Source organism: Hermetia illucens, chromosome 5, assembly GCF_905115235.1.
Source record: "Hermetia illucens chromosome 5, iHerIll2.2.curated.20191125, whole genome shotgun sequence".
NCBI lineage: Eukaryota > Metazoa > Arthropoda > Insecta > Diptera > Stratiomyidae > Hermetia > Hermetia illucens.
Genome location: NC_051853.1, coordinates 12216214 through 12238656, shown reverse-complemented (window position 1 = coordinate 12238656; position 22443 = coordinate 12216214). Strand labels below are relative to the sequence as shown.

The following is a 22443-nucleotide window of genomic DNA, read 5'->3' as shown; positions in this document are numbered from 1 at the left end:
TTAACCAAATTAAAATCTTAATGAAAGATTTAATTTCACGGCTGCATCTATTTTCCTAATTTTCGCCTTTCATATTTCGAAAATATTTGGTTTTAAACCGAATTAGTTTCTCTTCTGCTCTAGGATGTCGCATTTAGTAACCGTATGACCCGAGAGCACAAGGCTGTCGTACGGAAGGTCGCGGTTCAAATCTCGCTGGTGGCAGAGGGATTTGTATCGTGATTTGACGTCGGATACCAGTCGACTCAGCTGTGAATGAGTACCTGAGTCAAATCAGGGTAATAATCTCGGGCGAGCCCAATGCTGACCACATTGTCTCCTACAGTCTACTGTAGAGTACCTTTACGGTCTTGAATGAAGTGCCCTAATACACTTCAAGGCCCTGATCCAATATGGATTGTTGTGCCAACGATTATTATTATTATATGACCCTATTAACGAAAACTTTGAACTTAAGTCGTTTCCATCCAATAGATTTGAAATTTAGATTGAAAAAATTTAAGGCAAATATTTGCTTATCTTACAACTGATGCTCCGCTGGATGTTTTTATTTGAACTTAGAAGAAGAAGAAGGAACTTATATGTTATGCTGTTCTCTTTTTCTCCCTTCCTACAGTAGCATGAAGGACAGTCGAGGGCATACAGTAGTAGGACCACAATTATCTCAACTGGTATCTAATCTGTGAGCTGGGCGTGTTTCGATATTTAATAAATGTCGATAAATCAGTATTATTTCATAAGATTATTTCTGGTTTAGCATTTCCAGAACTAAAATCAGCGCCATCTTCTAGTTAGATTTAAAACAAGTTGATCTGGCATTACCATACGTGGTCATAATTTATCGATCGCCATCAACGCACTCGTTCAATCTCGGCATGAATCGTGTATGTCAGTTGCTGTCAAATCGTTTGCTTCGTCGGAGTGGAGTCGATCCAGTTTTTTGTGTTGCAAGGGAAAGTCAAATTTTCATCACGAATTCTCTTCGGAATTTCAGGTAATTATGAGAAAACTACTCCAGATAGTATTTACCGTAAATTCAAAGTGCAATTTTTAGTCGGACAATGAGAAAAGATGAATTTCTATCGAAGCGCCGCACAGTTGACGTGTTTGCATGCGAAAAAGGTAGATTTTGTGTTCGCGTAGAAATTCATCGACTCGCATTTTTCTCAATTTTGTGGCTTAGGCGAATGATCGAAACGGGCCAATTGCAAGGGCCGAATCGCGATCGTTGCAATTGTTCGCCATAAATGAATAGTGAGGCGACGCTGCGACCAAAATCTTTCAAAACATTTACACAATTCAGATGCGAAACAAAATGCCGGTCTCGCGAAAAAGCTCGAGCTCTCGTGTGAACGACGACGAAGAATACCGCGAAAGTGGCGGAGACGCCATTGGAGCCATTAGAGTAGTTTGTGCCCCGCTGGGAGAAAAAGCGGATTCTTGGGGCCTCTGGTTTGATGGTCCCTGGTTTGCATATTCTTTTGATTGTGGTTTTTTGTCCGCTGAGGTCATCGTCGTACTCGTTGGCTTTCTGCGGGCCAGGCTTTAAAGAAAGAATGGAGAAAGCAACATTTTAGGAATAGGTGGATAGTGGGAGATTCAAAATGAATTATGTGTAGATAATTATGTGATAATATTAGGGAACTTGGGTAGAAAAAAAAATTCCCGTCCGGCAGTTTGTGGTAATTGATTCCTTCATCGACGGGCTAGCTACGAGCCTTCCTAAATATGACATAAGTCACGTAAGAAATGCATTGCAAATTCCTATACAAAAGTGATGTCTAGAAAGTCTCAACAGAAAACATTGACTATCTGGGGAGGCTGCAAATTGAAACACAAAGCTAGTGTCCTTCCCGCAAAACTACAAAATTCTTTTCAGGTTTTCGTATCCGACTGGGCTCGATAATCGGACGACGAGATTTTGGGGGATTTATTCGTCTTAGGATTGCCGAAAGTACAAATGCAATCAGCAAATTTTATTATTTACCGGAAATACCTTGTACTAGGACATTCCCCACATCTTCATCCTTTGACCTATTAGGCAGCGGGCCCCACTCACACGGATTCAATTAGCCACCTTTCTCGGTCGGGTGGAGTTGTTCGTTTCCCATAGACTTCAATCTTAGCTAGTGAGTACTCGCCATTGCAAATTATATGAACATATTGGGTTGGGGAAAAAGTAATGTCGTATTTGTGATCGAATTTTAACGCTGTATTTAACATATTTAGAATTACCCGATTTAAGTCAAATAGGCGCCGTTTTGTTTGCAAACTTTTAGAAGGCAACTCCATTATTCCCCTCTTATAAGACCCACCCCCCCCCCCCCCCCCCCCCCCCGTTTTGCATGGACCAGAAGAGATGGTAATCACTTGGTGCCAGGTCCGGACTATACGGTGGGTGCGATAGGACATCCCATCCGAGCTCCTGTAGCTTCTGGCGGGTCATCAAAGATGTGTGAGGCCGAGCGTTGTCCTGGTGGAACAGAACACCATTCCTATTGACCAAACCTGGCCGCTTCTGGTCAATCGCCTGCTTCAAACGGGCGAGTTGCTCACCGTAGAGGACCGAATTGAGGGTCTGGTCATAGTTGAGCAGCTCATAGTGGATGACTCCCTTCCAATCCCACCAAACGCTAAGGAAAACCTTCCTGGCCGTCAATCTGGGCTTGGCGATGGTTTGGGCCGGCTCGCCGCACTTCATCCACGATCTTTTTCGCTTGAGATTTTCGTACGTGATCCACTTTTCATCACCAGTCATCATCCGCTTCAAAAATGGGTCGAATTCGTTCCGTTTCAGCAGTGCATCGCAAGCGTTGATTCGGTCCAAGAGATTTTTTTCCGTCAACTCGTGTGGTACCCAAACATCCAGTTTTTTTTTGGAATCCAATCTTCTGCAAATGGTTAAAAACGGTTTTATGGTCCTTACCCAGTTCGTTGGCAATCGAGCGAATGCTGGCATGCCGGTCTACTTGGATGATTTCGACGATTTGATCGTTTTCTACGACGATTGGCCTACCAGTACGGGGTGTATCTTCGACATCCACTACACCAGAACGAAATCGATCGAACCAACGCTATGCTATCCGAATCGTTATCGGACCCATAAACTTCACAAGTTTCGTTGTTTTTTCGTTGCATTTTTACCACTCAGATAGTAAAAATGGAAAATATGACGTATTTCTTGCGTGGTCGACTCCATCTTTGACGCGCTATAACTTGAGACTGAAACGTACGGTCATAAAACTGTCAAAGAGACACCTGTATCTCAGATTGTCGTCTTCAAATCGCATTATAGTATGACCCGATGCTATAAGTCCAACACAAGATATGTTTAAGTATCACCATCTATTGACAAAATACGACATTACTTTTTCCCCAACCTAATATGAGCATATCATCGAAGACGCCCATCTTGCAGTTCCTCCATGATAAGCACAATCCATATCGATGGCGAGTGTCCTCATTTCGAGAGTGAGGACATTCCCCTAAACTGCAAAAGGTTATATGAAGATTATCCAAAAATTCTAAAAACTGCGACATAGAATCATTCAAATTGCTGTATTTTGTGATGAGAAAATTTGGTTTTGTTGTTTGAGCTAATTTCCCTTATTTTTGTTCAACGTCTGTGTTGTTTGGGGACCTTCTCCACGTCTTTTGTGAACTGTCTTGTAAGTGAAGGGGTAATATTTTGATTCTGTAAGAGGAACATGGCATTTTCTTCGAGTTCCACATTTCTCGTTCACCACTAACTTCACGTTGTACAATCTCCCATCTGGGCCATTGTACATGTACATGTCAACGTTTTCACCATGATTTTTGCTTCTCTTCATTTCCGTCCCCAAAGTAATTAAGCCGGACTGTTTGCACTTTGTAATTTTGATTCCGGCTCGAAAAAAACAAATGCATTAGCTAAAATCTCGCTTAAGAAATGTTGACTATTCACCCTTTAGTGCTATATATTCCCTCCACTTGGCCTGGTTGAGCTATTCCTTTACATCCCTTGGAACTTGCTTTTCCCGCTTGTTATTGGCAACGTTGAGAGCTTTTCGAACTCGAATTTGAATTTTGTTTACTAAAAGTTGGGACGTGAATAATAATAATGGTTTGCCGCTGAGTGGATGAACTTGAACCATCGTCAAATCGTCCCGCTGCGCGCTTATTTTTACAGCAAGGAAGAAACGAGTCCCTTCCAGCATGCATTGTTTGTAGGATAAATTGTGGGCTAATTCCATTTAACTTGAAGGATTGATTTTACTAATGCAAACCACAGACTCTAGTCGATAGTTCTGCTTAGGACATGTCGCAAGACTCAATTAAGCAAAAAGGTTTGGTGTTCTCAGTTGACAACTTGCTTCGCATATGTTATTGATATTGTCCCTTACAATAGCAACATTGAGCGGAAATATGCAGAGAACAGCATCATCTATGAATCAATGGAATTCCACGTCTCGAGAGGGTAGTTGTAGTACCCATAGTCTTGTCAGGTTAAGTCTCTGTTCCGTTGGGCAACAGGGTTGGCTCGAATATTGTCAGCTGCAGGTGAGCGTGGTACATAAACCCCTCATGTCTTCCCTAGATGTACATTATTCTGCTGTTAGGGACCCTTGCCAAAGTTGTTCCATTAATTATCGAAATGAAGCTTCATTGTTATGCCATCCCTTGGTATCAGTAATTCCGTATACAACTTAGAAACATTGTCAACCTGCCTTCAGTTTAGACAGCTCCTCGCCTTATTTACGCTCACACATACAGTGAGTTACATCCTTTTACGTTTAATTTAAGGGGGGGGGGGGGTCCCTCATACATGCAAAAGCGGGGTGTACAATTTTTTTCATCAAATATAATCATGTGGGTTATCAAATTAAAGGTCTCGGTTAGTACTTTTCGAAGTCGGTCTTAGTTTTGAGATTTGTTGGAAAGGTGAGGAGTGTGGGGGGGCTGAAATTTTGCAGTGATGTAGGCTATAATATAGAGCATGATCTTACCAAGTTTGGTGGAAATCACACTATTACTAACAAAGTGATAATACGTCAAAGTTGTTGCTTCTTTGGAAATTGAAGACTATGAATGTCAATATCACCCGAAAGTGGATACACTCACATAATATATGGATATATTACGTGCTATGTACTAAGAAATACACAAAGCCTTTCGTACCTGAAGCGTCCAGCTTCCGGTTTCCCGACTTGTTCTATGTTTATTGGTGGCAACATTTGCCCCTCGTCCTCCATTGGCGAGACATCTAACGTCGATATTTTGGTTATTGAACAGTTTGTCAAAGAATTTAATCCACGCTCCAATATGGCCGAAAATCAGATATCCGTCTGTGTCTCTACAGGATGATCATCGAGGTGTTATAAGACTGATTTGTTTGTAAAGTTGACGGGTTTTCCCAGGCTTTCTCTTTGTTTTTGGCAAGTTGCTTCTACCCCCGACGAACTTCGTGATAGCTTTCTGCGCATGCCCGCATCCTTTGAGTGCAGCATTCTTCCCTTCCCTGATAGCTTACATTCATCCTCGCACCAGTCGTTCCGACTTTTTTTCTGGCTGGGATCAAATGTATTTGTGGCCAATGATAACGTTCTTCAGTTGGTTGAGCACTATGCCAACGAGATAGCGATCCGAATCTGAAAGTGTGCTGAAAGTCATTATCCTTTTGTTTGCCTCCCTGCTCATCTGTTTGTTCCACGCAACTTATTCAGGAAATGTTTGACTTCTGGCACGAAATTTTGTGGGGAAGTGAGAACAATGCAATCCAACGCAATAATAAATGGCATAGCTCCGAAGAACTTGAATGGGGTTCCTTACACGTGGCATTATTTACTGAAAATCCCTTTTTGAAGTCATTCCCGGAGTCGGATTTTTCTCTCTAATGTAAAACACACTGTGTAGGAACCGTATTCAAAATTTATGGAATTTTCGCTGTTATTAACATTGTTGAAATAGGTAAAAGTGTGTTTTCCATGAAAAATAATATTCAAATGGACTTGCGGGCAAATTGTATAGGGTGCCCCACTAAAATCTGGACGAATAATGTTTGTGATCATTTTTTATTAAAGAAAAAAATTTTATTAAAAACAACGTGATGTCTCTAACCTTGGTCTGAAATGCTCACATGTCCCCTTCGAGGTACCCCTGCCCATTTCCACGAATATCGCTTTAATAGCTACTATCAATGAGTTCTGCATTTGTTAGTGTCCCTTTCAACTATGCTTCAAACGCAAAAGTCCAAGGGATTTAAATCAGGACTATTGCGACCCCGGAATTTCTTGGACCAATACATGTTCGTGTTATCTAAGAACCAATTCTGGACCAAATGACTCGTGTGGGCCGGAGGACCTTTTTGGAAGCGATATATATTCTGGATGCAATATTTTTCATCCACGGCTTGACAACTTCTTTGATCATAGTTCTTCCTTTTTTTTGCAAAAATGAGATGGCATGACATCATCCTCGGAAATTTCGCTCTAGCGACAACAGGAATACTCTCGGGGTCGCCACCGAAAAAAAAATAAAGAGCAGGTGGCCGCGAGCTACTCGCTTCATTCTCGCAATCTCAGGCAGCATCTGCCTTATCTTCATCATGTAGACATGACTTCGGTGGTCTTCTTTGACAATTCTACACATTTTCATATCACCTACACCCACAATTGTCGCCATTTTCCAAATAAAACACCCTGGACCAGCTCTTGAGTACTGGGTTCTTGAGAAACGTTCTTTCATGTGTGGCTTCCTCGCCGGGGTACATGAATCTTCTTCGCACTATTCTTGAAAGCAGAATTATTTGAAATTGAACAGTATATTAGTATTTTTCGATATGACTACCTTTGGTGTAAATAATAGCCTTGGGACGGTACATGAAAGCATCACATGCTGCCCGCAAGTGGTTCTGTGGTATTTTGGCCCATTTCCGAAGCGCTTGTTTGAGATGATCGATGCTTGTGTATCTTTTAGTATCAACCTTCTCCTTCAAAATACCCCAGACAGAAAAGTCCAACGGATTTGCATCCGGAGAATTTGTCGAACGTTGATTTTTAACCATTCTTGGTTGATGCGTGCTTTGTGAGACGGTGCCGAGTCTTGTTGAAATGTATACGGTCTATGACCGAAATGTTTGTCTGCCCAGGGCTTTGAAACTGCATCCAAGACAGTTTCGCGATAGATTGTTGCATTTATCTTGACGTCACGGTACAAAAATACGAGCGAATAGTGTCCATCGGCGGTTACGGCAGCACACACCATCACCATTGATGCTGCTTGCTTTCTGGCAGCCGTCCGAAGGTGTAAATTTTCGAAAGATCTCTTTGGCAAGTAAACTTGGTCATTTTGTTCACAAACTGTTCAATCGTAAATGGAGCATCATCGCAAAAAAAACAAATTCGACAATTCACCACTTTCGGCCCGACGAGCAATTCCTTGGCTTGTTCCACTCTTACTTTTTTCTGTTGGGGTGTAAGATCGTGTGCTTTTTGGAACTTCAAGGGATTCAGTTTAAGCTTATTTTGCAATATTCTTTGCACATTTCGAGCGGATACATTGAACTCAGAAGCCTTCTTTTTGCCACTGCAACGGAGATTTTGTTCAATTCGCTTCTTCTTCACTTTCCGAACCATTTCTGACGATGTTGCTGATTTTTACCGACCACCTCCATAGTGTTTTGCAATGCTGCCAGTATCTTTGCAACGAGCTATGGTAAGAGATGCAAATGGTTTATTAACGCTGAGGTGTTGTAGGGCTCTGACAATAGCTACTTGTGAATTCCAGCAATCACACTATCGCGTTTGAATTCCATCACGGACATTTTTTCTTCTCACTAAACGCAAATCGTTTGGCACATTTGTAAACAATAAAATTATCTGCCATGAGGCAAAATTTAAGCGCGCTGCCATGAACAGTTTGGAAATTAAAGCAGTCTGAAGTTGGTTACAGTCCAATTGTCTCACCCTCTATACGGTCGATCTTATGTATCCAAAAAAAACGAATTATTTCGTTGCAGTTCGGCTTTTAACTATCGCTATTAACTCCGATCATAATCTGCATTTCCGCAATGTCGGCAATTTTGAGGTTAATGTAATTTTTTGTAGTCAGCTGACTACTGGTACGGTAAAGGTGACTTCTGCTGGAAGCATACTGTTGCGGAAAATTCAAATTTAATTTTGTCCAGATTTTGGTGGCGCACCCTTTATGTACTAACATTTCTGGTTATATTCGTAGTCGAAAGGTACTTACTAATAAATTCTATAAAAAGAAAGTAGAAGGAACTGCTAATTGTACACAGCATAACACCCCTTGTCTTCGGTTTGTTTGTATTTGTGACGCGTACCTATCGGACGAATCTTATAGTCCTTCTCAGTAAATATACCGAAGGAGGACATGAACTTTACCCGACATAAGCAAACGTAAGACACCTGCAAAGGAAAAATGAAATCCTTCCTAAATTTGGTTGGTATCAGTATGGACAAAAATGAGTCCCCATACATGGATAGCCGAAAAAGAACCTGAGACTTGAAATTATGACATCTAAATGAAGTGCGAGGGGTCAAATTTGAAAACCTGGTGCTATGTTTTTAGAGTGCAATGTAGAACGTACTTAAAATGGCATTTGATCCTATTTTGCGTCGATGCCGTCGTTTTTCAGGGTCCAAATAAGTGTGAGATTCCTTTTTCCTTTCTTGAACAATTGTGAGCGTCCAGTCTATAGTAGCTTACAGTAAGCCATATCAAAGGCCATACCGCAAATCTGTTACAGAGTAATGTTGGTTGTATGGACCCAGCTTGGAACCGGTCCGAATTCCCGCCGGATTCTTGTTTCTGGGATTCTTAGCTTTTAGTTAGTTCCAGCGTTCAAAGCCATACGGTTTCCTAAATTTAGATATTCAGTAATAATTTGGTATCAATTGCAAATAACATTTTTGAATTGAAATCTTTGGGTTGAATTTCTGAAAACTAGAAGGAAGTTACCAGCAAAATTAGAAAGCATTTTAGGGCTTGCTCCTTTGGCCCCTTTAGAAATAAGTAGCAGAGTCGTAGTTTAGTTTATTTAGACCCTCCCCTTAAGTATTTTAGCTCCCAATTTCCTTGAAAGTTTGTATTCAATGAGTTGGTCTCCATTCTTATAACTACTATTGAAATCGCGAACACGAGCTTACCTTATCGTTCAACGTGGAGTTTCCGAAAACAAACGTCCACTGCAACGAACGGTAATAGGGCCGGCATTTTACAGACAACACAATTCTACTGAGATTGTCAACGTTTCCAGAGCTGCGGCAAATAACTTGCCGAAATGTTGCCTTGCAACTTTTCGGTATATCTTTGTAATTCAGATGGCACAATCATGGGAGGCATTAGGTGTCCAGCAATTAAACGATTGTTTCGGATTCCGGTAGCATTCATCAAATCTGGCCTCAATTGAGATGATGCGATGCGGAACTATTACGGGAAGATTGGTGTACAAAACTCGATACACCATTGCAACATAGATTGATGTGTGCATTTCTGTGTGTTCACGCCAAGGAAAATCTTCCCGCATTATAAAAACTGCTCCGTTCGTGCCGCCTCCACCACGCCTCCATATGCCATCTGATAGTCACCACACTAGTCGAGTGATCCGTCGCTGATTTATTGCTATAAATTCGGAACATGCGAAGTGAGCTGATCGGTTGATCTTCATCAATGAAATATGGGTCAGCAGAATTCAAATGAAACGACATAAGGCGAGGATTTTCAGCTTGGAAACGATTCTTCAGTTGCGCAACGTGTAATTTGAAACAAAGATTTTGGTCGGATCTAAATGGGTCCTCTATCGCCGTTGGATGTGATTTTGACACTTTGTTTGATATTTTTAACGCAGCCACATTCACGAAAGATACATTTCTATGTCAAAGAAAAGATACTTCTTAATAATTCCGTTTATAAATATTCTTCCTTTACTTCCAAACATATTTTTGTAACTTTTTATTTCGATGTGGCTATTTGAATGTTTAAGAAGGTTGAACCCACAAGCGGACAAGCAGGAATTCTTGTAAATTTTCACTTCAACTATTTTTTGCAATACCTACTATTATACGTGCCTTGAATTCCAATGAAACAAATCTTCCAAAAATTTGAGTTCAAATATCCTAGACCAGCTTTTTTCCTGGAAGTCCAAGCTAACATAAACCTCAGCAATCGCTGATGGTTCTGTCAATTTGGCACCAAATTGGAAGGTCTTAAAAAGGCTTCTCCGTTTCATAAAATCACATCCGAATTGTTGGTGGCAACATATTTTCAATGAGGACGAACGCACTTTGAGAAATTTGTTTCTATTCCCGCCCCTCAATGGGTTGTGGGAGTATCATCCGACTAATGACACGATCATAAAAAAAAATAATCCTCTTTAAGATCCTGTTATCATGTTTCCAGCTTTGCAGCAGTAAAACAAGGGCGAATTCCATTTCTTTCGGTACGGAAAAGCTCCTTGATACAGCCAGTGCCATCGAAATTTTTGTCCACTGCACAAAGCAAACTTATCAACAGCCTGCAATTACGTCAACTGCAATTTGCTACTTGGAATTTTCAAATATATAGGTCTGAGTCCTCATCGTCATTATTTACAAAGAATAAATTAAATCATCAGAAAAGAGCGGAAGATTTTACGAACAACAAAGTAAAGGAAGAAAGAATTTTCAATATGCCCCCACGCAATCGTGATCGTACCGGCGGTGGTGGTGGACGTGGTGGTAACGGAGGTGGTGGTGGAGGTGATATGCGTGGAGGAGATCGTCGAGGTGGTGTTCGGAATGGTCGAGTACAAAAACTTATGAAGGATCGTAAAGGCGGCCGCGGTGACGATAAAAATGGAAGCGAACTATTTGACGTCGATTGGAGTACAGTTCGTTTAGAACCATTCAAGAAAAATTTCTATGAACCCTTTCCAAAGGTGTCAAATCGATCGGCCTATGAGGTTGAGAAATATCGCAGGGAGAAGGAAATCACCGTTAAAGGTCCTGCACCAAACCCAATTCAAAATTTCGACGAAGCAATTTTCCCTGACTACTGCATGAACGAGATCCGTCGACAAGCGTACGAAGAGCCAACTCCAATCCAAGCACAAGGATGGCCCATAGCAATGAGTGGTCACAACTTGGTGGGCATTGCTAAGACAGGTTCTGGTAAAACCCTGGCGTACATACTACCAGCAATTGTACACATCAACAACCAACCGCCTCTGAAGCGTGGAGATGGCCCAATAGCATTAGTTTTGGCTCCCACTCGTGAATTGGCCCAACAAATTCAACAGGTTGCGAGCGACTTTGGCTCGTCCTCATATGTACGAAACACCTGTGTTTTCGGTGGAGCTGCAAAAGGCGGTCAGGCCCGAGATTTAGAACGGGGTTGTGAAATAGTCATTGCTACCCCTGGTCGATTGATAGATTTCCTTCAAGCGGGCGTCACAAATTTGCGCCGTTGCACTTATTTAGTGCTTGACGAAGCTGATCGTATGTTGGATATGGGTTTCGAGCCACAAATCCGAAAGATTGTAGGACAAATCCGTCCTGATCGTCAGACACTCATGTGGAGTGCAACTTGGCCTCGTGAAGTACAAAAATTGGCAGAAGATTTCTTAGGCGATTACATTCAAATCAATATTGGATCTCTGGAGTTGTCAGCTAATCACAACATCCGTCAAATTATCGAGGTATGTCGCGAAACGGAGAAAGAGATGAAATTGAAGGAGCTGCTCTCGAAAATTTACGACGAAGCCGATCCTGGCAAACTCATAATATTCGTTGAGACAAAGCGACGTGTTGACCACTTGTCAAGATTTATTCGAAGCTTCGGAGTGCGCGTAGGCGCAATTCATGGTGATAAGTCACAATCTGAGCGTGATTTTGTTCTGAAAGAATTTCGTAGTTCAAGATCGAACATTCTTGTAGCAACGGACGTTGCGGCCCGCGGGCTTGATGTTGACGGGATCAAGTACGTTATAAATTTTGATTATCCTCAATCTTCGGAAGATTATATCCATCGTATCGGGCGTACAGGACGATCTCATGCTCTGGGCACATCTTATGCATTCTTTACAAAAAATAACGCCAAGCAGGCTCGCTCTCTAATGCAGGTCCTGAGAGAGGCTAATCAGGAAATAACTCCGGAGCTAGAGGAGTTGGCCCGTTCCGTTCGAGGTGATGGTGGCGGTTTTAGCCGATACCGGACTCCAGGTGGTGGTGGCAACCGATTTGGAGGTGGTGGTGGTTTTAGGCGTGATGGAATGGGCGGCAGAGGCCGACCAATGGGTGGTCGCGGTGGTGGCGGTTACGGCCGTGGTGGAGGTGGCGGAAACGACAATGGACCAATGCAGCGCAATGGTTTCGGCGCGAATGGAGGCAACTATTGAATCATCAATTCGTGCAAGGAAAATGGAAGCGTTTTAGAAATTATATATAGTAGGTCATGTGAACAGGGAAGAGAAGACAAGTATTACATAGTAGGAGAAAATATGTATTTCACTGAATATTAATTTACTTTATTTTATTGGACTTCTTGCACATTAATTTTTCCACTTTTAATAACGTAGACTAAACTTCAAGTTGAAGAAAATGATTCCAGAATTACAACTGTAATTGAAGCTCTTAAATAAATGGATATGTATAAGTTCAGTGTAATTGAGGTGAATTGATTTTGTTAATTCCCTAGCCAGTCTTTAGGACCAAAGGTAAGAATAATGAGGCAGTAAACAAAGGAATGGAGACCAACTCAGGGACTGATTTTATGGTAAACTTTCTTGATTTTCAAATATTAAAATCCAATGATATCTAAGGTAAACTAGGCTCGATTATTCTTTATTTTGCATGTGACTAAAAAAAGTTCGACCCATTTCGATGAAGAAATGAGCAAACGGTCTTTTTTCCCATCTTAATTATCAGTTTGTATTTTTTTCAAAGAAACTTCAATAAAGTTCGATGCATTTCCACCTTTTTTTTGTAGGTCCTGAATTTGGACGTTAACTTCATTCCCCGCATTACAACTAAAGAGCCTTCTCAATTTCTTTTTATTTTGGGGAAAAAAACCAAAAATTCTGCGATGCTAGATCAGGGGAAGTGGGACTAGACACATTGTCACAGTAGACAGACAGTATTGTCTTGGTGTAAGAAGTAGCATCGAAATTCCTTTCTCTAGTTTGTATTCAAACAAATTTTGTGGTAAGTACGTTTCTGTGTCCTCTTGACTGTTAATGTTTAATCCGTTTCAAAAAAATAGCAGGTACAAATGTGGCCCCTATCTCTAGCCATCAAGGATTCGCTCTTTCTGAGCTCCATTCTATGTCCTCTTGTTCGTTTCTGGATCATATTTGCTGGTTTTGCATCACCTGTAACGGTTTTGACCAAGGAGCTAGACTGGAGTGAAAGGGTCTTTTGAAAAAAAAAAAAAACGGTGTTTTGATACGCTGGATGGGGATTTGAAGGCCTCATGATTGCATCCAGATTAGGCTTTTGATAAAACAAAATGGTGGGATCGACCACGGCAAGCTGCTTGTGAACGGGAAAAAGGCTGAAGAAAATAAAAATATTTAGGTGCATGATATTCCAATTTGTATATAGTTCGTAGTGTATTAGCATTAAGTGTGTCCAAATATTCATTTCAATGTGATACTGACACTTTACATATTCTTAGACAGGCCAAATCGGCCCTTGGCTTCCAGGATAGACTTCTTCTAGCCATCTTGATCCTTCGATCAGGTCCTCCAGTTGGAAAATTTCAACAGCTTTTTCCCATTGCCTTTGAATATCCTGTTAGGTATACCCTTGTCGTCCATCCGTTCTATGTGTCGGACCCACTTCAATTTTCGTAGCTTTACCATCACCGATGCTGCTGCGTCGTCATACAGCTGGTATAACTCATGGTTGTGTCTAATTCGCCAGTCAGCTCCATTTTTCATCAGTCCTAGTATTCAATCTTGCTTGCACTGTAGTGATCGCTCAACCGTGCCAATTACCTTCTGCAGAGCGGTTTTTGTAGATCTGCCTTTGAGTTAGATATGCTGGGACTTAGAGGAAGGCGCTCTTTCCATAATCGCCCTTAAGTGATTGTCCAGGACGCGCTCTAGGGTCTTCAACGCGAAAAAGGCGAGGCTAATTGGTCGAAAGTCCTTCGTGAACACATGGCCGCGCCTACCCCCTGCCCACTCTGCGCGTCGTCAAGGTTGTGGTACGTATTCCAAAGAGATACGTTCCGGTAAATCTCGACAAGCTACGGCACAACCCTTTCTTGCTGCTGCTGTAATATGATTGGCATTATGCTGATCTGAGAAGGATCTCTTGTTAGACATTCTCCAGTTCTCCATCCTAAGAATGCCACTGTCGGTTAGTAGGGTGATATCAAGGCCTTCCTCGCAACCGTCACAATTCTGCGAGCTGGTGAAATGGAATCCGTAGGACTGAGTAGTATGATTCGTTGGCCATTATTATTCGCCGCTAAATTTCGTCCTTTTCATTACTTCCTTCCTATGTTTCCTCCTAGGTACACAAAGTTGTCCACGTTTTCAAAATTAAAGTTGCCCATTGTCAGATTTTGTCGTATCGGCGCCTGTCTTCTTGATTGGGTCATGCATTTTGTTTTCTTTTCATTAATTCTTAGGCCGACTTCTTGTGCTGCCTCATTTAGTTGTAGGAATGCCTTTCCTGTGTAGAGTACTCCAGATACACTCCCTGATCACTCTACCGAAAACTTTCTCAAAAACGATGAAGAGCAGATGCAGTGAAGATCTAAATTCCGCGCGTTGTTCCAAAATGGTCCATAGGCTGTCGATGTAGTCAATGCAGGAAGATGTGGAGCGGAGACCAGCCTGTTCTGTCTGATTTCTCTTCTGCTTGGAGAAGCAGCCCATGTCCCCACGTTAAGGTGACTAGCCATTTCATCCACAAGAGGAGGAAGTTCACCGGATGTGATATGGTTAAGAACCTTGGGGACGTGTTCCTTTCATCTCTTCAGTTACTCGTCATCGTGGATGAGAAGTCAACTGTTAAGGTCCTTCACAGAACTCTCGAAAGATTCGCTAACACATGCAAACTCTGATGCGGTACACACTTTTGAAATCATTGCGTTCTGCGATACCGTCCGCTTGTCTGACAAGCGCATCAGCAAATTTCCTTTTGTCACGGCGTGCATTACGTTGAACTTCTCGGAATTTCACTCGGTATCCCAGTTCGAGTGCGTTAACTCCGCCTCTCGCAGCGGTCAATTTACTTTGCAGCCCTTTCCGTTCATCGACCCGCTTCCACGATTGCGCAGTCAGCCAGATCTTATGACGCCACTTCGGGACGTGAACGACGATCTGCGCTGCATTCGAGAAAAGATCATTTTTGATGACGGCCCAAAGCTCATCGATATTTTCAGGCAGGTTTCTCAATATATCTGCCGTCTGATCAGCAAAATAGTTCTAGTGTATAGTGGCGGAAGAAACACACAAGCGACATCAGATGATGATCTCTTTCGAGGCTGATGTCAGCGCTTCTCTTGTTACGCACTTCCAGGAGACAACGCTTTAACCCACTGCTGATTGTAAAGTGATCGTCTGATTGCTCGTACGGTGTCGGTCAATTGAAACTCAACTGACCTTATGCCAGGCGCTGTGCTTGAACAACGTGCCACCAATGGTGAGGTGGTGAAAGTTGTAGAAATCCACAAATCACTCACCATTATCGCTACGGTCGCCAAGACTGTGCCTCCCCATCAAATGTTCGAGCAAGGTATTGCCAGAACTCACCATGACGTTCAGATCACCCATCACGATCATAATGTCACCTTGAGGAAGCCTTCCCTGAATTATGTATGATTGTTCGTAGAAGGCATCCTTCTTATTATATTGGAAGTCTCTGTTGGTGTATAGCCTAGCGTTGTACAAAAGGCGCGCTTCGTGATAGTCATCAGAAACAACCCGAAACCGGATTCGCGTATGCTACTTGACTTTCTAGAATACAAATGCCATAAGTGTGGTAAAAGAGAAAGGGGTACTTTAGAGAGTTCCACCATCTTACTAAAACCGTGAGGTCAGTCGTGACGTTTAGGGTGCAATAAAATTTAAAAATTTGCAAGTTGCTCGTCTACAAATTTTTATCCTTTTTAGTCGCCTCTTCTGTCAAGCAGAGAAGGCTTCGAATTTGTTAAGCCCCAATTCACAGTACAATTTTCAAAACTGACCATTTGATACAAGAAGGGAGGAAGGTTCACTTTTAAAAATGCAATTGCGATTTCATCAGGTAATGTTGCTTTCCCCGATTTCATGCTTATGATTATCCATTCAACTTGGCTAGTGCTGACAGTTACGCCTATGTGGATTTACGTGAGTACCTCCCTCATGGACTTAAGGGGGTCATCCCGTGTGTCGGATCCGCGGAATTTGCAGCCAGTGACGATCAGAAAATACTGGCCTCTCATGAGAATATAGTTGGTTTAGGTCTCACTGTTCCCACTGTAAAATTTAGGAAGATGAGACAACTGTTTGATAAACTGTATATTGACAAGTAGAAGGTCGTGTGTGTCTGCCAAATCGACAATTTGGTCGTCACCTTTATTGCGTGTTCTAAAGCTTTCATTTCTATGGTCATTTTGTTCTGATTCTTCCGTAATATCGTCACGAAAACCATAAGAGATTGCAACGCCAGCACTATTGGGAGAATAGGTTGCCAAAGTAGAGAAGTTTAAAGTTTTCGGACCTCCTGACTCCACAGGATCGTGTTTTTTTAAGAAAGCAGACACTGATGCGCAGCGTTCGAAGGACTCTTGCAAGCGCCTCTGCTTTACTGGCGGGGGTGTTATTCTTAAGTTGCACTGATTTATATGACTCAGCCTCGGTTGCCACGCTTAATTTTAGCCTTCTTTTTTCCGACAGCAACAAGCACACCATTGCTCCCCCCTCTCTCCAATGGCGCACTTAATACGGATGTCGTTTTTCAGAATCATAACGATCATCGCCTTCGCTCTTTAGGGAAGATTTCCGATTTCTGGATTTACGTCTAAGCTTCATGGGGAGACAGTCAAGGCTGGCGGCTTCTGTTTGATAGCAAATTTACTGGTCATCGCGACGTTTTCGGATTATGTATTCGTTCTCAGTCATTCGCAATCCAGTTGATTCGACGATAGACCTTGTGTTTGAACAGGATTTTACCAATGAAGAAGAATGGTTTGTGTCAATATTGATGTTCTCCGTTTGCTCTGTTTTCCGAATCCAGTAGGGTGGCTCACAATTCTTTTCTAATAATTCAGACGTAAATTGCACTACTGAATAGGGAGCATTGGAAGTACATATTCTTCCTTTTGATTTTGACATAGTGAAAATATTAAAATAATTTCATATTCGCTATTTCCTACTTCCTTTTCAAAACAGGTATTACGTGCTCCTGGTAAATTATCCTCGTGGCGGCCTATCATGAGAGGCGGGCTCCCATCCCGCAAATAAAGGAATCCCATTCACGGCATCATAGTACCGCTTCTACAATGGACCCGAAAAAGTCATCGAAAGACCTCTCCCGAAAGCACAAGCGCAATCGTCATCCATCATCATCAGAGACGTCGAGTTCAGATTCAGAAACTGCATCAAGCAGCGATACGAATTCTTCGTCGAGTGCCGACAAAAAGACTTCATCACGTAAGAAGATAAAAAAATCACGTGCAATGCGAGCATCAAGCAGTTCATCAGATGACGAAAGACAAAGAAAACGCGAGAAGCATGCCTGTCACAAAAAACTCGAGGCCAAGAAATTGCACTTGAAACGAAAACTTAAAGAAGCCAAAGCCAAAAAGAGAACTGCATCGCCGAGTATGCGTCGTAGAAGTCCTAGTCCACAGAAAGTTCGAAAATTGGTCGTGAGTGTGCCAAATGAGAAAAAACATCACAGTTCCTCCTCGAAGGATCGTTTACGTGAAAAAGAGCGAGAACGTGAAAGGGAGCAACGTGAGCGGGAACGTGAAAAGGAGCGAGAGCGTGAAAAAGAACGTGAAAAACTTAGAATGAGGGAGCGTGAACGTTTGCGAAGCAGATCCCCGAAAAGAGTGAAATCAAGATCACCGAAATCTTCCCGTTGTCGTGATATGAAAAGGAAGTCACCGATTGAAAAACACCAACACCACTTGTCTCCACGGGAAAAAATAGTATGTCAATCTAGACGCGAGCGAAGTCCTTTGGACCGGAAAAAAGACGTAAGGCGACAGCACGAAAGTCGGGAACGCGAACGACGTGAAAGGGAGAGAATAGAACGAGAAGCAGCCCGGAATAAAGAGCGTGAAGAGGCACTTGCCCGCTGTCAGGAACGGCAAAGGGAGCGTGAGCGCTTGGCAGCTAAGGAGAAGACTCGTCGAGAGAAAGAGAAGGAATACAAAAGCGATCGCCTACTTCCTCGACCAGCAGAAAGAGAAATGGCAATTGCTGCCGCTCGCGCGGGGAGTCGCGAACGGTCTTTTGAAGCAGATCCGAGACGTATACATACAGCACATCGCGACGTTCGCGGTGATCCAACATATGACCGAGCTTACGAACGGGAGCGAGAATATCTAGCCCATGAGCATAGGCTGGAACGTGACGATCGCCGTGAACTCGATCGCGAACGTGATTATTTGGCTTTACGTCGACGAGAAGCTATTAGTCCACAAAGACTGCGAGATTATCCAGAGAGAATACGCCCATCTGAACGTGATCTGTACCCCGAAGAGCCACGATATGAACGGGAGCGAGTATACGCTGCGAGAGGATACACTTCTGAAGACTTGCATCACAGGGAAAGAAACTGGGAACGAGAACATGATATTACTCCACGTGATCCACGCGATCGCGAGTTAGACCATTACGCGATTGAAAGACAACCAGTTGCCAGAGAGTGGGAAGCTGAAGCGGATTGGCCTCCCCAAGACCATGCGCAATGGGAGGAATCCTGGCCACGAGGTGAACCTGCAGAGGAAAATTGGGATACAGAAGAAGGTTATCAAGGTGTAGCGCCTGATTGGGAGGATCGACGATTAAATACGGACTTGCCACCCAGAGATGATCATCTGAAAACTCATGGCTCCAGACGGTGGCCATCAGATTGGCGTGGCGGTGTCAACGAAGAGCGACATGCCACTGGAAGCTTCAGACACGGAGGAGCAACAACAACAAGTTCACAACCAATTGAATACTCTCATGAGAGGACAGAAACTATGTATCGCGGGCGGCATCATCAGCAGCATGGACATCATTCTTCGACTGGTGGAAGTGGCTACCATCATCCTAGACCACTTTTTCCATCCAAGCGGCAGATGACGTACACAAATCCCAATCAAGGCGTTCATTCGGCATCTACTTCATCCTCAGTAAATGCTTCAGCTGTTCCAGGGACAGCAAATGTAAATTCTTCAATAACTGCAAACATACCATCTTTAATGGCGACCGAGATACCTAATCCTATGGAGGAGGAAGCAAAGGCGGCGGCGGCAGCTGAAGTGAAACCACAAGAAGTTGAACCCGCAAAACCGGAAGAGCCTCCTGCAGTTATCACGCAACCACCCAAAGAAGCTAGTGCTCCGGATACAACTGCGATTTCTCCACAGCCTCCAGACGCAGAAGCAGAAGAACCCATCCCTGACGACTTAAGCGAGATTAGTGATGATGCGGATGAAATTTTGAACAAAGTTGAAGAAGTTCAAGAACCTGCACCTGAAAACCCACAACCAGAACCTGAAAAGGGCGAACAAACAACAACCTCGGAAGATCCTGCTCAGACTACAACTGAAACTGTCGCAGAGAAGGAAGCCAAATCCGCTGAAGCACTGTCAGATAAAGAATCTCGAACAGAAGCTGAAGATACTCCGAAGCAGGCTGTGGAACAACAAGCGCAACCAGTCGCAAATGATGACAAAAACGATCTTTTGGATTTCGAAGAAATTTCCGATGGAGAGTGGGAAGAAGACTCCCGTTCTAAGAACCTTGGTGACGCGCTGGGCGTGGACTGGGCCTCGTTAGTGGAGGAGTCAAAAAATCGCGAAAGTTTGACAGAAAAACAAACAACAGCAAAACAGAAATGGCAGCCTCATAGGATCATTCTAGATGTTGGTATATCAGTTAAGGCTGCTGGGGTAGAATTCGCAGCCAAAACTCTACAAGAGTGCAAGCAACAACTTAACGAGGAACTCGTCAAGGAAGAGATCAAATCGGAACCCAACATCAAGTTGGAAAATGACGAAAATACTCAGAAACCTGTGGTGGATACGAAGATCAAAGTAGAAAATGATTCATCGATGACAGGGAGCATTCTGAATCCGGAGACTATCGCCTGTGTACAGGTTGAACAAGCTAAGAAGGTAGATCTTAAGGAGAATCTTATATTCAATGCTTGTGGACGTAACAGTAGAGCGCTTAGTGCTCGAATGGATTTGAAGAGGAGACGGCAGATGTGCGGTTTGCCGGTACGCGAAGTTAATTGTACATATGCTCCTAGTGAGTATCTAAAGAAATTGGCAATGGATACGTTTTTGAAGACCATGCAACAGCGTGGCGAGAATTTAGTAACTAGTGCTTGTAAGTGATATGCAGAAATGTAGCAGTTGGGTTGAAAAGTTCGTACGCTAGCACACAGATGGCGTTACTAGTATCAAATCCATATGATTTTTAGTTAGCCCTAAGTTTCAGAAGACGCGTATACAAATTTGGCAACTGCCGGACAGTTGGTTCGTGGAATAGAGCATTTTGAGTGAAACAATTTTGTTATCTAAGTGTTATTTCGCGATGTCTCTAGCGATTAAATTATTTGAAATAATTATGATTTGCCTTTTCTATTTGCTAGAAATATTTATTAACGCTGCAAATACCGGTATTTTGGGAACCACTTGTTCCCTTCATCAGACTTGTAGCACTCGTGAAGGGAACAATAGAAAAGGGTGGTGGAGTGAAGCGAGTAGAAAAGGCAAGTCTTAATTATTTCAAATAACTTTTGTTAATTTAAAGAAAATAAAGCATTGCGTTTTGGCGAAAAAGAAATGCTGTTGAAGCCAAGGCTTGGCTTCATCATAATCATCAACGGCGCAACAACTGAGTTCCTTATTTAGGCCTGCCTTAATAAGGAACTCCAGACATCCCGGTTTTGCGCTGAGGTCCACCAATTCGATATCCCTAAAAGCTGTCTGGCGTCCTGACCTACGCCATCGCTCCATCTCAAACAGGGTCTGCCTCGTTTTCTTTTCCTACCATAGATATTGCCCTTATAGACTTTCCGGGCTGGATCATCCTCATCCATACGGATTAAGCGACCCGCCCACCGTAACCTATTGAGCCGGATTTTATCCACAACCTGACGGTCATGGTATCGCTCATAGATTTCGTCTCTATGTAGGCTACGCAATCGTCTATTCTCATGTAGGGGGCCAAAATTCTTCGGAGGATTCTTCTCTCGAACGCGGCCAAAGGTTCGCAATTCTTCTTGCTACGAACCCAAGTCTGCGAGGAATACATGAGTACTGGCAAGATCATTGTCTTGTACAGTGAGAGCTTTTACCCTATGGTGAGATGTTTCGAGCGGAACAGTTTTTGTAAGCTGAAATAGGCTCTGTTGGCTGACAACAACCGTGTGCGGATTTCATCATCGTAGCTGTTATCGGTTGTGATTTTCGACCGTCGTACCTCTTGCATTTACCTCGGCATCACGGATCGCTTTCTCGAGGGCCAGGGTCAAGAGGACGCATGATAGGGCATTCCCTTCTCGTAGACCGTTGTTGATGTCGAATGGTCTTGAGAGTGATCCCGCTACTTTTATCTGGCCTCGCATATTGGTTAGGGTCAGTCTTGGCTTGGTAAACATTATTCAGACTTTGAACCAGAAAAGTGAACCGTAGAGAAGTGGTCTGTTAGGTTTAAACGAGGCGAAGTGAGTACCGAAGACGATGTACGCAGTGGACGCCCCAAAAAGCCGTTGCCGATGAAAACGTAAAAAATAAATAAGATAAGTTTGGATGACTGCAAAATGAGGTTGATCGCGATAGCTGAGGCTCTAAAGATATAAAAGGAACGTGTTGGATATATCGTGTTTGAATGTTTAGATATGCAGAAGCTCTGTCCAGAATGGGTTTACGCAGTGTAAACTCACAATTGAGTAAAAAGAAAAACGTGAGCCTACGCGGGTTTCAGCTGTTGGGGTCACCACTCTTGCGATATCTACCGCTCACGCTTCCATATCACAGCAGTCCAGTATCAAGTATTTGAAAGAAAGCAGCAGTTTAATCAAGAACAGAAAGCTGGCAGGGAGGAAGAAGAAGCTAGACTAATGGCTTGTCGAAAACCTTCCAACGGTTCCGCCGGAAAACGAGACTTGTGAAAAGTGAAGAAAAGCCCAATTCACTGCAATCAATGTTCCAGGAAGAAGATGTAGAGAAAGTAAAGCACACAAAGGATCGAAAAGGGCAACAAGAAAAGGTTTTTCGGGAGCGCCATGTTCATTCTGG

The 22443-nt window shown here is 42.9% G+C and overlaps 2 protein-coding genes across 2 annotated transcripts; both read left to right on the top strand.

Annotated features, from left to right (window-relative positions):
• Positions 1–861: 861 nt before the first annotated feature.
• Positions 862–20705, top strand: LOC119658506 (fl(2)d-associated complex component). Its single transcript, XM_038065969.1, has 2 exons — positions 862–994; positions 17366–20705. Exon 2 carries the CDS (start codon positions 17476–17478, stop codon positions 20533–20535), a length of 3060 nt encoding a protein of 1019 aa, XP_037921897.1. The 5' UTR covers positions 862–994; positions 17366–17475; the 3' UTR covers positions 20536–20705.
• LOC119656956 (ATP-dependent RNA helicase p62-like) lies at positions 10670–12376 on the top strand. The gene has a single exon (XM_038063674.1). It carries the CDS (start codon positions 10670–10672, stop codon positions 12374–12376), a length of 1707 nt encoding a protein of 568 aa, XP_037919602.1.
• Positions 20706–22443: the final 1738 nt, after the last annotated feature.

Excerpts from the sequence above, each read along its gene's own strand:
- LOC119658506 (XM_038065969.1), top strand. The coding sequence starts at position 17,476 with ATGGACCCGAAAAAGTCATCGAAAGACCTCTCCCGAAAGCACAAGCGC.
- LOC119656956 (XM_038063674.1), top strand. The coding sequence starts at position 10,670 with ATGCCCCCACGCAATCGTGATCGTACCGGCGGTGGTGGTGGACGTGGT.